The sequence below is a fragment of the Sturnus vulgaris genome, chromosome Z (genome assembly GCF_052056855.1).
Source record: "Sturnus vulgaris isolate bStuVul1 chromosome Z, bStuVul1.hap1, whole genome shotgun sequence".
Lineage (NCBI taxonomy): Eukaryota > Metazoa > Chordata > Aves > Passeriformes > Sturnidae > Sturnus > Sturnus vulgaris.
Window position 1 is genome coordinate 58,196,378 of NC_142283.1, and position 14,312 is coordinate 58,210,689.

Sequence of the window (14,312 nt, forward strand, 5' to 3'; positions counted from 1 at the left end):
TGTTTTGATGCTCTGCATGTTCACTAACAGCTGGTAGATACCATAGCCACACACAGGTAAGGATCAGATTCAGCACAAAAAAGATAACTTCTATGGAGCACCTTGAAAACTGAAAAGCTGTAATTAGAGAAACTGCCTTGGCATAAAAGATTCACTAGGATGACCTACTTAAAAGGATCATCATGTACCTAAACTCAGGCTACAGTTTGCAGTCATAAATATTACATCAGGGCTTTTTTAAGGCTGCTCTTCTCTTCCAGTAAGTGCTTCAGCTCCCATTAATAGTTGAATAGTGCCATCACATCCCATTTCTTTGAGAAACATTCAAAGTGTATGAAATTAATCTAGAGGTAGATACTAACAATAGAGACTTTTTACTATAGGTGAATTTCTATTATCAAGAAACAAGGGAAATATCTTTTAGCTTCTAAAGTCATGTCTGTGTGATTGTAGGCTTCCTTTTCTTGTATCAGTACATCACATCCTTAGTTTATCTAATGCAGCCTGTAGCTTTTCCTATCCCTCAAAAATCAGTCTTAAAACTTATGTCTGGAGTATACTTCTGGAGACAGTATATGCTACAGAATGAATAAAGGACAACTTCCCAAAGCCATTCCTTGGTCTTCTCCCATCAAGCTCTGAGGGCAGTTCGCATTGCTTTAGAAAGGGTAATAAGATTAGCTTCAGAAATTTCCATTTATTTTTACTCCTGCATCATATCTCCCTGCCCCCTTAGTTGCATTACTGCAGTTTTTCTGAGGTAATGCTGGAAAATAGAACATTAAGATGATCATGGGTAAAAATATCCTTTTCCCCACTCTGGAAGCAGGCACTGTTTTCTTAGAAGCACTGCTAAAATATTGTAGCTTACTTTTTCCCAGAGGGGAGGCTTCTACAATCTGTTGCAGTGTCCAAATTCACACACACACACACACACACACACACACACACACACACACACACATACACACATACATACACAGATGCACGCAGACTCCCTTTACTTTAGACACATGAGTAATGGTGCAATTTTGTAATTGATTTTAGCTGTTCTAACTGCAGACTGTTGCCAAAGAATGATCCTGCATTTTTTCCATCTGTATGCTTGCATGCTGCTGCCCTTTCTGTCTCCCTCCCCGAAGTGGAGATGTGTGCTGAGCAAATTGTCTTGCAATGTGGCTGCAAACTGCACAGAGAAGATGGGAATGGTTAGTCTTCAGTCTAACAAGCAAACTGCTCTTGACTCATGTCTGTGCTTGTGACCTTGGGACTGTGTAAGATGGGAAGCTACAGTGGAGGAGCAGGAGGAGAACTGGGGCAAAATGTCTTGGTGCTTTCATGTAGCTTGGTTAGTGGGAAGCCGTGCTGGACTAACACACTCGGAGATCCACTAGCTGCTAGTACAAAGTTGCTCCACTCTGCCCCTGCTGTGAGTATAGAAAGGGAAGAAAGGAATGTCTCTGTCCGTGACTTACGTATTGGGAATCTCCAAAGTGTGAAAGTGCCACCACTTCTGCCCGCATAGCTCCACGCACTGAATTTTTTAGGGTGGAATTTTGTTTTGCTACATCTCAGTGTGAATGCACTGTGAATGCATTGGCCAAATTCAGTCAGCTTTGAGACACTGGTATAGATTGGAGGAATGCTAACTTCCTAGAGGATTTGTGTTAAATAGAAGGCTAGAGAGATATTTCATGGTACTCACTGAGAGAAAGGTTAGTATTTGTAGCTCTTTCTTACAAAACAGGGTGTTCAAATGGGAAAGGATACTTCAGACAGAGTCAATATGATGCATGATGCATGGAATTGCTTGGTTTCTTTCAGAATAAAACCTGGCATCTGAGATTAGAGAATAAAAAATTGAATTCTGAAGACTGATAGAGATATTAAATTTATCTTCAGCATATTTTCCTTGTTACCTCTGGTATTTGTATCTCTGAAGAAAATACCGGGTTTTATATTCGAAACCCTTTGTATTCTGATGTCCAGTGCTTAAATGAAGATTGGGATGATTCTGTATCAGTGTGAAGAAGCATTTAAAAATACTGAAGTATAAGCTTTTTTTATTTTTTATTTTACAGGTTGAATATTACAGCTTCATTTGTACCTGGCCTTTTTCCACTGATGTCCAACTCGCAATAGACATTCCAAACAATATTTAGCAGGTGCCTTTGCAAAGTAGTCCTTTGATACAGGATGGAGGACACATACAAAGACAGGACTTCACTAGTGAAAGGGGCCAAAGATATTGCTAAAGAGGTGAAGAGGCAAGCAGTGAAAAAAGTGAATAAAGCAGTTGACAAAGCCCAGGATGGCTACACACAGAGGTCCTACAGTCGATTCCAGGATGAGGAAGATGACGATGATTACTATGGCCGTGGTGTAGAAGCTAATGATGATGAAGGATCTAGTGAAGCAACTGAAGGACATGATGAAGATGATGAAATTTACGAAGGGGAGTATCAGGGAATCCCCAACATGGGGCAGGGTAAGGATAACATGGCAGCCTTAGGTCAGTCTATGCGTGATGAATACAAGGATCGTCGTGAACTGGAAACGGAGAGGAAAGCTGATGAAGAAGAGCTAGCACAACAATATGAATTGATAATACAAGAATGTGGCCATGGTCGTTTCCAGTGGGCCCTCTTCTTTGTGTTAGGAATGGCCCTAATGGCAGATGGGGTTGAAGTGTTTGTGGTTGGATTTGTGTTACCCAGTGCTGAAACAGATATGTGTATACCCAATTCTGGATCAGGATGGCTTGGTAAGTAAAGTCTTCATTCTGTCTTTTTGTTATTAAAAGATTTGTTTACAGTAAGACTAAATATGTATTTGTCAACACAGAAGCTTATATAAAAATAGGTTTGTCTTGAATATAAATACAATTATTTAAATTAAAATTAATTATATTAATTAAGAATGCAATTAATATTGTAATTTTATTTTTAGATGCTTGTTTTCTTATTCCGTCAGTAGATGAATCACCAAAGAGAAAGACCGCACTGTAAAACTTAATAAGGAGAGGGACAAATTTTGTTGTCATATACAAGAGTTGATGTCCAAATGAACTAATCTAAAAAAATAGGAAGACCAGCCCACAGATGGAGAATTGGAGTCCTGTTGAAATGATATAGATGTAATAAAGAGCAGATGATACAACTGTATGGCAACATTTTCACATATAAACCTTTGCAATGTTGAGGTGAAATTCGATCTGTAAAATTAAAAAAATTCCAGTGAAAACGGCACTTATTATAACCTTTCCTTCTCTTTAGTCCTTTTATACCAGTGACTGTTCTCAAGCCATCCAAAGAGAATAGTGTTTACTTAGGATCAGGGTGACAGAAGAATGAACAGGGGACTGAGGTGTACTTTTTGTGTCCATTCTGTTGATGGGATGAGCCATGTCTCATCCCCTTGCCCATTCCCTCCTGTGGTGTGGGAAACAGGCAATCTGAGCCAGCCTTGTGTGGTTTGGTGAGAGCAACAGGGCTGCCATCAGGTCCATGCTGTCTTCCCTGGACATGCCTGGGCACACCAGGTAAAACAAGGCTCTCGTGTGGCAGGCCTGTGGAGAAAAGTTTTAGAAATGGTTCCCCAAGGAAGAGGGCAGAAAGGAGCCTGGACAATTGGGACAGAGCAGGAATTGGAATGTATATTTGTAGATAAGTGATTTGGGCCTGGAGACTATTACAGAAAAGGAAGTCTTCTTGTAAAATGTTTAGAAGCCTTTGTTTTCTAGCGGATGTTCTGCTTGTACCCTCCATCTTTGCAGCACATGGCTATGTTGCAACAGATCTCATTTTAGTTTTGCTTAGTTTCCTGACATATTGATACCAGCAGTTTGGTTCTGTGGGTTTCAGTACTGTGGGCTGCAGTCTCCTCCAGTTATATCTTTAAGCCTCTCTGCAGGTGACAGAAGCATAAGTGGAAACAGGTGAGGAGCTCTCAGATGGCTGTATCCTTTGCCTTATTCTTTGCCATTTGATCATTTGTTATTAGAACTCCTTTGCCTAGATATATATAATGCAGTGATTACACTTAAAATGGAGGGAAAAAATTATTTTTAATAAGTTTTAACGGTTAAAGAGGCTGAATGAATCTGTTTTGTACTGGTTGTTTACATGAAATGCCAACATTGTATGTGTCATGCTTGTACCTGTGAACTTTCAGGTCTGCTTCTTAAAGAGAGATGAGAAGCAAAACCAATGCAAACCTGTATCACTAGATAATTGTCAATGAGTCAGTGCAGATAATAATACACAATGCATCTTAGAAAAGTAATGAATGCCCAACTTGCTTTTTTAGCATGATTTTTTGCATCTAGTCCTGGGCAGTTGACAATATCTTTAAAACCTACATCTCAATTTTTATAATTTTTGTAATTTTAATTTTTTTTTTAATTCTTATAATTTTTATATTGCAATTAAATTTATGTTATTAAAATTTTTCTATATTTTTAAAAATTTATCTCACCCCTATTTTTAAATTACTGATAAATCCTTTTGTTTTACCACACATACCCTTCTCAAAAAATGAAACAGTCAAAGTTGTCTTTGTTCTCCGGGGCAACAAAATATAAGGCTAACCCCCAAATCTCCAATTAATTCATATTTGCATTAATTCATATTGCATTGTATTTTCTACAAATAGTGTTCTTTTTAAACAACTGCATTAAACATTGTGGAGGCATTTGTAATTGGGAGTGGGGAGTATTGCTCCCACAGTAGTAGGGGTCATGAGTATTCACATCCACCTGTTGGGGTCTGACCCAGGTCAAGAACTAGAGTTCCTATAATTCTGTCCTGACATGTACTGGAATAACTCTGTAGACGTTTAACCAAATTCAGTACAGAAGCTGTTAAATACCTCATAGTTACAAGTGTGTGTGTGTGTGTGTGTGTGTGTGTGTGTGTGTGTGTGTATAAACGATGCTTGTTGACAAAATTGAGGTAACAGCCCCGGAAAACTCAGCTCTGCAAGAAATGTATTCTCATGCCCAAAGTACAGAAATTGTAATGTATCTTCCTTTTGCAATAATATGAAACTAGCCTCTCTATTGTGGTATTAACAAACAAATAATTATGTTCTAAAAGATTAACGTACAAAAAAGCAGGACAGAATGGAGATAAGCAATTTCTTTCCCAGTATGTATTGAAGGCATTGGTACACGTGAATCTTTTAGCAATAATTTCACCAAAAAAATATATTTCTTCCCCATTGTTACTAGAAATATATCATAAGCTGCAAGTCATCAGTGCACCAATGTTATCTATGGCTTATAAACAGAGTAGATACACTGCTTGCAGACAGCATAACCTTAATTCCACTGATACAAAATATTCATTTAGCAGTGAGTGCTTAGTGAAAGCTTTTTTATGTTGTCATAACTGGGCCCTCATGGCCATGCATTTCAATTAATTGCACTTGTGATTTCACCTTATAATTACATCCTAACTGGGGTCTTCCAGACAGGCATAAATCTTTTTTTCATGATTAGAATTCCATAATCCAGAGTATTCTAATGTTGTTAGAGTATTAAAATCACAGGACTAATGCTAAGAGCTATAAGGTAAAATCAGTATCCATACATAATATTTATTTTTCTGGCAATTTTCTAGACTATCAAGATACACACTAAGAACATCTTAATTTGTTTTTGAAAAAGCATTCATTGATTTAGTTGTAAAAACTGATTTCTCATATATCATGCCATGACGGTTTCCTAGGGAATGGTAGCTAATTAAAAACATGTGACAATATTTATTGATCCTCCCTGTTGCATTTTTTACTTTTTAAAAATTCACTTTCACAAGGACAATTTCCCAAAATCCTTCCATACTGACCCTTGCATGAGCTTGAGATCACTGTTTATTGATCACCAGCAACGTCTCAGAGCCTATAAAGTCACATATGAGTACTTTATCATGGAATCATAGAATACTTTGAGTTTGGAAGGGACCTTTAAGAGGACATACAATCCAAATCCCTGATATATGCAGGGACAGCTTTAACTAAATAAGGTTGCTCAGTGACCTACCCACATCTGTAGTAGAAAAAATCTGAACATCTCAGGGTTTAGTGATTATTTCAAAATCTTTTATTTTTGGTTTTTGCATGTGTACATTAGGCTCTCTTATTTACTGATTGATATCCTTTACAGAGGCCAATTTCTCCTCAATGATTACTAAGTCTCCCTGGTTTGTTTAGAATTCCTCTATATGAAGTTTAGATGGAATGATCTCTTGAGGAAGAATAGTCTTCTCTGTTTTGTCTTACCATTGTGTTAACCTATGTGTCAGTCAAGACTTTGATACAAGTTAACAGGCAGTACAGTAACAAACCTAGAAATAATTTTTATCGTTATTTGCTGGTGAGTCAGCCTACAAACATTTTCTTCCATCTAAAAAACACAAGTATTGTGGTAAATCACTGGACTGATAATGCAGGTACTGTGAATATGAATAGCAACAAACAGCTTATCTTGGAAATAAAATTATTCTCTGAAATCCCATATTTAGTGTCAAATAATGCCTTGATCTAAGGGTTTTTTTCTGTTATTTTCTGAATTTAATAATCAAATTTTGTGTAGCATTTGTAGAAAGAAGAATATAATTGACATAACTAGGTCTTTTGGGCAGAAGTAGTTCTCAGCCTGGGACAACAGCCTACCAATTCTGCATTGGTTACTAATTTGTACATTGGCTGCTTTAATAACAGTGTTTCCCGTGCCTACTCTGTCTTAAAACCTACCAAACATAACATGCATAATTCTAATCTACACAGTCCTTTCTCTTTGCATTAGAAGAAGTTCTCTCCAGAGGTTTGGTAGCTGATGCAATGTGCTTATAAGCTCTGCAAAGAATACAAAATGATCTCTGAATTTTTCCACTTCTTAGTTTAAAGAAGGACTGACTTGCCGGATCCTTGCTATTTAATTTGATTCTGGTTTTGCAATGATCATTTTCAGCACTTTATATTCAACAAATACCTTCCTTGAAACTTACCAGTGATGAATACAGGTCCTTCTATGGGACAGAGTAACCCAAGTCACTGGTAGAGAATTATCACTAAAATGCTGGATGGCAAATGGCTCTGCAGAAGGATCTGTGGTTTTCAGTAGGAAGCAAGATGACCTAGGACAGCAGTGCCTTGCAGCTGCATTGGCAAAAGTGACCAGTAAGCAGAGAGGAGTGATTATTTTATATTCTCAACACAGTGAGCTCACATGTTGGATTCTCTGTACTGTTATGGAACCACCTGAGAAGAGAAATTTAAAAATTCAGGCAAATTTAGTAGAGGACCAGGAATGTGACAAGAGGAATGGAATACACAGCATATAAGAAGCAAAAGGACTCGGTCTTGTTTAGCATGGAGGAAAGGGGTCTGAGGTGAATCTTTCTGCACTATTTGGCAGCAAAATTGAGAGAAACTATAGTGAAGGTGGATTAAAATTTTTTTCAGAGGAGCACAAAGATCAGAAGTTGCAATTGGGGATCATATGGTACGATGAAGAAAGTTCAAAGTGAGGGGATCAACCACTGGAAATGTTGCATAGAGAAGCTGTGGGATATTTTGGATATTTTCAAAAGTTAACTGAAGGCCTGAAGCAAAGAAATCTTGCTCTGAAGGCAGCCATGCTTTTAGCAGAAGTCAGAATAAAGCTCTTCAAAAGTCCCTCCAAACCAAAACTTTTTCTGATTAGTTGACTGCAAATGTATGATACTTCCACTTACCTATGACTAAAACATATGCTGCAGCTGTTACACTTCAGTAAACTTTGAAAGGAAAAGAGGATCAGAACTCATGGATTGTACATAGGCTTGCTGTTTCGAACACAGACTAGTGTCTAAATTAATTCAGGCAAAATCATATAGCTTGAATTATTTGTTCTCCTCCTGAGATCTGGCAGAAACCTGGAAGCATGTGACAAAATGTCGGTGAATAAAGGGCTGCACAACCTGAATTTGAAGGGAGTATTTTTTAAATATTCATGTATCTACATGCCTAGTGGGATTATTTACTGGTTAAGAAGTTTGAATTTTAATAGCTTGTCACAAAACTGTCCTTACATTACAATGAGTAAAATGCCTTCTGCTGCTGTAAGTAGTTATCTGTGCATAACTTTGTTGTCTTTTTTTTGTTAAATATTAGTATAGGTTATTAGAGATGAATGAGATTTATTACATGTTACTGCATAAAATACAACGGGAGAAAGTGAGTGTCTTCTGGTTATATTCCAGTTATTAGTATGGTACTGCACTAGGTATAACACAATGCACCACAAGTGATGTAAAATAAAGGAAACCCAGGCTCTGTTACTCTATTTTTATGATTGTGTTGACCTAGAAAATGTACTCTTAGACACTTGAAAATTCCAGGGGAAAATATTTTTGGTTTTTTTTTTTTTAATTATGGCAACCATGTTGAAGTTTTTTAAAAAATTCTCGTAAGGCTTGCCCTCAAGATTCTGTATCACCTTCATTGCCCTGCTTTGGACACTTTCTAATAGTTTATTGTCTTTTTTATTGTGGCACCTAAAATTGCCCCCAGCAGTCGAGGTGAGGCTGCCTCAGTGCAGAGCAGAGCAGGACAATCCCTCCCTTGCCTGGCTGGCGATGCTGTGCCTGGTGCCCCCAGGACACAGGTGGCCCTCCTGGCTGCCAGGGCACTGCTGACCCAGGCTGACCTTCCATATCCCTTTCCAAGGTGCTACTCTCTAGCCTTTTGTACCATTTATGTGCATAGAAAATGAAAGTTAAATAATTATTGCTTATAGTTTTCTTCAAATCTGTCTCAGAGATTGAGTTTGTCTAAAATAATCTAAAATCTTTGGGCTGCTTTTTGGTCATGACAGGCTATTCTCTGGCTCTCCCTATCCCATCACAGATCAGTAATTTTACCATTTATGTCACACAAATTTATAGTCTGACAAAAGCAGCCAAAAGAAGGAAATGCTTCCCAAAGGAAAAGCCTGAGGGCCATGTTGATTTCACAAATTTAATTTGGCTGTCGCCTTCACTTTTTCCTCCCTCTCTCAGCTATCATGGGATCCCTGGTTGACAATGCATCACTTCTTAAATCAATACGTCAAATAGAATTTTTTAGCAAAGCTGAACATTTAAAATATGATTGTGCACTTTCTTCCAAGTCTCTGGTTAGTTCTGCAACAGAATTTAGTATAATCTGCAAGCTTTCATATTTTTTGTGTAGCTTTGAATTTTGCATCTTGCATCAAATGCTGAGCTATGAAATGAAACAGAGAATGTAGGAGTTCCTTGTCAAGAAGAAGAAATATTTTCTCAGAAAAAGTGTTAATGAAATTCCTTAAGACATGGACCAAACATTATTTAATGTCTTGGTCGTCACAGCTGAGTAAGTATCTTCCTATGCATTTAATCCTTGAATTTAATCAGTCAAGGATTTTTGAGCCTGTCAAAGTTTGACTTGTCTTTTTGTCTTACACTATCAGTATGTTGAAGAATTGAAAGAAAATTGAATATTATTATAAATTGTATGTTATTACAGCAACCATTTGAAATAGCTTCTTGTTCCAGACCTTTGGCTTGTTTAAGGGAGTGCCAGTTCCGGAAAATACAGAATAAAAATAATTTTAAGAATGTGTTCTGACTGCATTTTACTGCAGATATAATTTTTTTCCTAGTGATGGGTGCATTGATTCTCACTCTACACACTTGTTTAACTTGTTTGAATTATCAGTTTATGATTGTTTCAAATGTATGGAATATCACTTCTGCTGATGCAGAATTAAAGTGGTGGTTATACAATATTATACAATAAATATGTAGATGAAGGAATAATACAGAGTCACTGCTAGAACACATAAATGAATATGACATATGTATGTTTTTTAAAATCTTCCCTGCATGCAGATGCTTTTTCAGCAATAGCTATAATGGTAGTTATAAGTCTGTCCTGGATACTGTGATTTACTGACATTTATAATAAAGTTTCTTTTTTGCATTTAGTCCTACTCATTTTTCAATGCTTTGTCAGCCCTATACAGAATGACAAGTCTTTATATGAGGGAACAATATAAATGTAAGATTTTGTAGTTTCACATGCTACTAACAGGCCACAGGAGTCTGGGAGGAGTTACTCACAGATTTGTGTGAGCAGAACTATGGGTAACTTAGGAAAGTTCTGTACATATTGTTTTTATCTAGTGAATCTCAGATGTTACACTCAGATCAACTTTACTACTCACACTGCTAGATGGGCTCTTCCATACTGCTAACTGGAAAATGCTGTTCCTCAGCTCTCCTAAACCCAAGACATGTTTACACAGCATCTACCAGCCTGCTCCAGCTAGAGTGGAAAAAAGCCAAGCAGTTTTGATGACACATTACATATGTTGTGTTATTCTTGCTTAGCAAGTCATCTTTACTCAGGATAAACATATAATGGACAAAGTGTTTTCGAAGACTCACAAAAACTGTTTAACAGGCAGAAAGGTGGTTTTTTATAGCTTTTTGAGGGGATTGCAGAAATTTGGGAGAATACTATAACGTAGAAAAATTAAGAAAATAGTGTAAAGTGAAACTGGCTTTACATCCATAGTGTTAAAAAGGTCTGCATTTTCAGTGATAGGCAAATACGGCTATCTGCAAATTTCTTCATGTCAGTCTATCTGCAGTGAAATTATTTGCTTTCTACTGGCGAGAAGTGGAAAATCTTATATCAATTTGAGAGAATATGGATGAATACAACCCATGTAATATGTGACTCTATTGTGCTGCATGTTGCTTTTGTCTGGCATTTGTCAGACCTGCTCATTTTCGCAGAGAACGAGTATTTTCCTAATCCATTAGAATTCAGGGCAATTTTCAAGGTTGGTCCTGAAGTTGCCACCAGCAAGTCATGTTAAATGGATATTATGAACTGATAGATTCACTCATCTAAAAAATTTTCCATTTACACATTATATCTGTGCCTCCCAGTACTATGGTAAATACATAATTTAAAAGTCTGTTTAGCTTCACCAGCACCTGCAGGTGTATTGGCAGCACACAGAAGAGAATTCTGATCCATTATTCTTAATTCTGACACTGGATTATTTAATCATCTGTTTCATTGACTCTAAATTGGAAAGCAGAAAGAAGACATGGGATGGAAGATTGTTTTCACTCTGATGCAGCTCTGTGCAAGGTGAGGTAGACCAGGCATCTTGTCAGACACTGGGAAATGTGTGTTTCAGACACTTAATTTTTCCGGCCCTTATTAATTTTGGTAACCTGTTTCTGAACAAGTTCAGCCTAATTCAGTGTATATTTCTGAAAGTAAACTGCTTGGTTAGGGTTTTTCTTTAATTTAGTTTTGGGTGGGGTTTTTTTAGTGCAATTTTTCTTTCCCCGACCTTCCAGTTCATTGGAACAATGATGGTAACAGCCACTGTATGGATGGAACAAAATAAAAAGGTGTTTTCTCCCATTTACGAGGAAAGAAGTTTACTTCTGCACTGGGATACAGTTAGAGAAAAGAGATTTAATGTCTGATTGAACACTGGAAAGATAAACAATGGTTAACTTAAATATTGAAAAGATGAACACTGGAAAGATAAACAATGGTTAACTTAAATATTGAAAAGAAACTACTGAGATTCTGGTTTTGTTAATTAGTTCTTAGTATCATATGTTTTGATTTACTGCGTTGAATGCATGTGTTATTAATGTAGTTTTTTATGGTTTGGAATTTTTGTTTTAATTCAACACTAATTAAAAGTTAGTGATATTCATGGGTTGTGTTCTATTTAGGGTCAGAAGCAGGACTAGTTGAATAAAAAATTAATATTCAGGCAATAAAACATGTAGCCAAAATGAACAGTTTTGATATGAAATGAGATGATTAATGTAGATGACTGCACGGGCAATTTAAAGCTTTAGTGAAATATATCTTTTGGCTTTGAAATTTAATTAATCCTAGCTCATTGCACAGTGCTATGTACTGTTCAAGTATATGCAGCATTTATAATAATTCTGATTCTCAGAACTGCCATGGAAGTGCCTTTCAAATTGCAAAGTCACAGCAATTTCTACCATGACAGGGTCAATTCAGAGGTGGACAAAGAGTGCATTGAATTTAGCATCTAAATCTGAGAGCAGAAAAATCCAGAGGAACCTCCACAGTTGCAGTGGGCTAAAACAGGAATTAGAGGGGTTAGAACAGCTTAACTAGGTGTGTTTTATCCAAAGCTTGTCTGTTAGGATTTTCTGGCTAGTGCTAGAGGGAATTGTTGGATCAAAGGAAAAGATAATGTGAGTATAATGTGTTCAGTGATAGCGCCTAGGGAATCTGTCAACAGCTTCATGTCATCACCTGAGACTACCTGAGTTTATACTCTATATATTGCATATTGGTAGCTATCATCTTGATTGGTTTTTACAGTTCCATGCTGATAAATTTGAATGCCGATGGACTATATGTGTTGGAAGTAGCAAGGAAATAGTGCTTTAGTCTTTTTAAAATAATGCATTGTTTATATATTTAGCTAAGTAATATCTCTATGAAATAGCAGTGTGATACTGTGTGCTGAAATAGTGACTGTTAGTATCCAGTTTATAAATTATTCCAATGAAGAAATGGAATAACTCTGATCAAATTTTTATTCTGATAAATCTGTTATGGAATAAATAAAAATTATGCTAACATCTGGTAGGAGATAGCACTTTCTAAAATGACTTAAGTTATTGGCCGATAGCATTTAAAAGTAGAAGAGATGATGGCAATGTACTGCCGCCTTATCAGAAAATGCAGCTGTGAAGAGAATTCCTCACCCTAGCAAGTAATCTATTACCTGTCACAATCTCTACAGCTCCTGATCTTCTTCTATTAATTTATTAATTTATCTAATTTGGCTATGAGGATAACCAGAAGCAGTTATTCCTTTTGTCATTACAGTGTTTCAATTAAAATAATATCTGAGTGCACAAGAATGTGTGTTAGTAATGAAATAATACTCTAAAACTGAGTGTTATTTCATTAGTTAAAAAAAAAGTATCAGCACACCTGCTGGTGTAAATTTTAAATCTACTGTAGGATGAATGTCACAATAAGGAAAGTGTATATATGATGTATTTCAAAATAAACTGATAATGTAAAGGTCTAGAACTATATCACCTTGGTCTGCACTAAGTATTTAAAATAAAACTAGTCTCATTAGCCCTGGGAGGGGAAATCTTGCAGCAGAAAATGCTTCATGATGGAATTAAATTGAGCCTTATGTCACAAGAACTGCGGGTTGTAGATCTCAAAATTGAGGTGCAGGAAACTAATCGAAATTAAGCATATTAGGCTTATGTTATATAAATATAACATGGGGATGCCAGAGGAAAAAAAAAACATTATTAATAACTGAATAAAATTTGTGTGAATGATTGTTGTGGACTCTGATTTTCACAGGGACAGTATTTCTGTTAGAGGACTAGGAGAGTTTTGATCAAACATTTCTAGTGATGAGTTTTAATCTTTGTGATTTTGCTCAGGATAGATGCACATTGGAGTAGATTCCTGAGACATGCAAGCTGTGTTCCTGGGGGAAAAAAAAAGTGGATTTGGTTTGGTTTGGTTCTTTAGGGGCTGGTTGTTGCTGTTGTTGCTTTTTCTTTTTCTTTTTCTTTTTCTTTTTCTTTTTCTTTTTCTTTTTCTTTTTCTTTTTCTTTTTCTTTTTCTTTTTCTTTTTCTTTTTCTTTTTCTTTTTCTTTTTCTTTTTCTTTTTCTTTTTCTTTTTCTTTTTCTTTTTCTTTTTCTTTCTCTCTTTCTTTCTCTTTTTCTTTTTCTTTTGTTGGGTTGTTGTTTCTGGTTTAGTTTTATTTTGTTTTCTTTATTTATTGGAGAGGATAGAACAGTAGTCACTTCACCTTTCCTTCTAAGAAAAAAATTGGCTCACCTTTGACCTTTTGACCTTGGAAGAGCAGGCTGATCAATTTGGGTAGCCATGACATCAGGTCATGAGATTTTTACTTACATCTCAGTGTTAATTTGAGACAAATAAATTGTACGTATTTGTCCATTCAAAGTTTTGGTGACATAAAATTATGTATTCTCAAATTTTGTCTTGTATTACAATCTTTCTGCTTTCTAAATATGCCAGAAGTCCTATCCACATAGTTTCAGTTGTTTTTCAGCAAAATTGGAGGCTCCATATTGGCTTCTGTATTTATTTCCCTTTTCAAGATAAGTTGTCTGGAAAATTTGGACTTGATTCTTTTGAAAAGGAAAAAACATTGAAGAAACCCGCAGTTTTGTGTTCTTTTTAATTTCCATTTCAGGCTTTGTATTTTTTTAGACTGTGT

The 14,312-nt window shown here is 36.3% G+C and overlaps 1 protein-coding gene across 1 annotated transcript in view; it reads left to right on the forward strand.

Annotated features, from left to right (window-relative positions):
- Positions 1-14,312, forward strand: part of SV2C (synaptic vesicle glycoprotein 2C) — a 112,641-nt gene that overhangs the window by 28,397 nt on the left and 69,932 nt on the right. The window contains exon 2 of the mRNA XM_088157318.1: positions 2,082-2,764. Within this exon, the coding sequence (XP_088013444.1) occupies positions 2,197-2,764 (568 nt within the window). The 5' untranslated portion in view covers positions 2,082-2,196. The remainder of the gene's footprint in view (positions 1-2,081; positions 2,765-14,312) is intronic.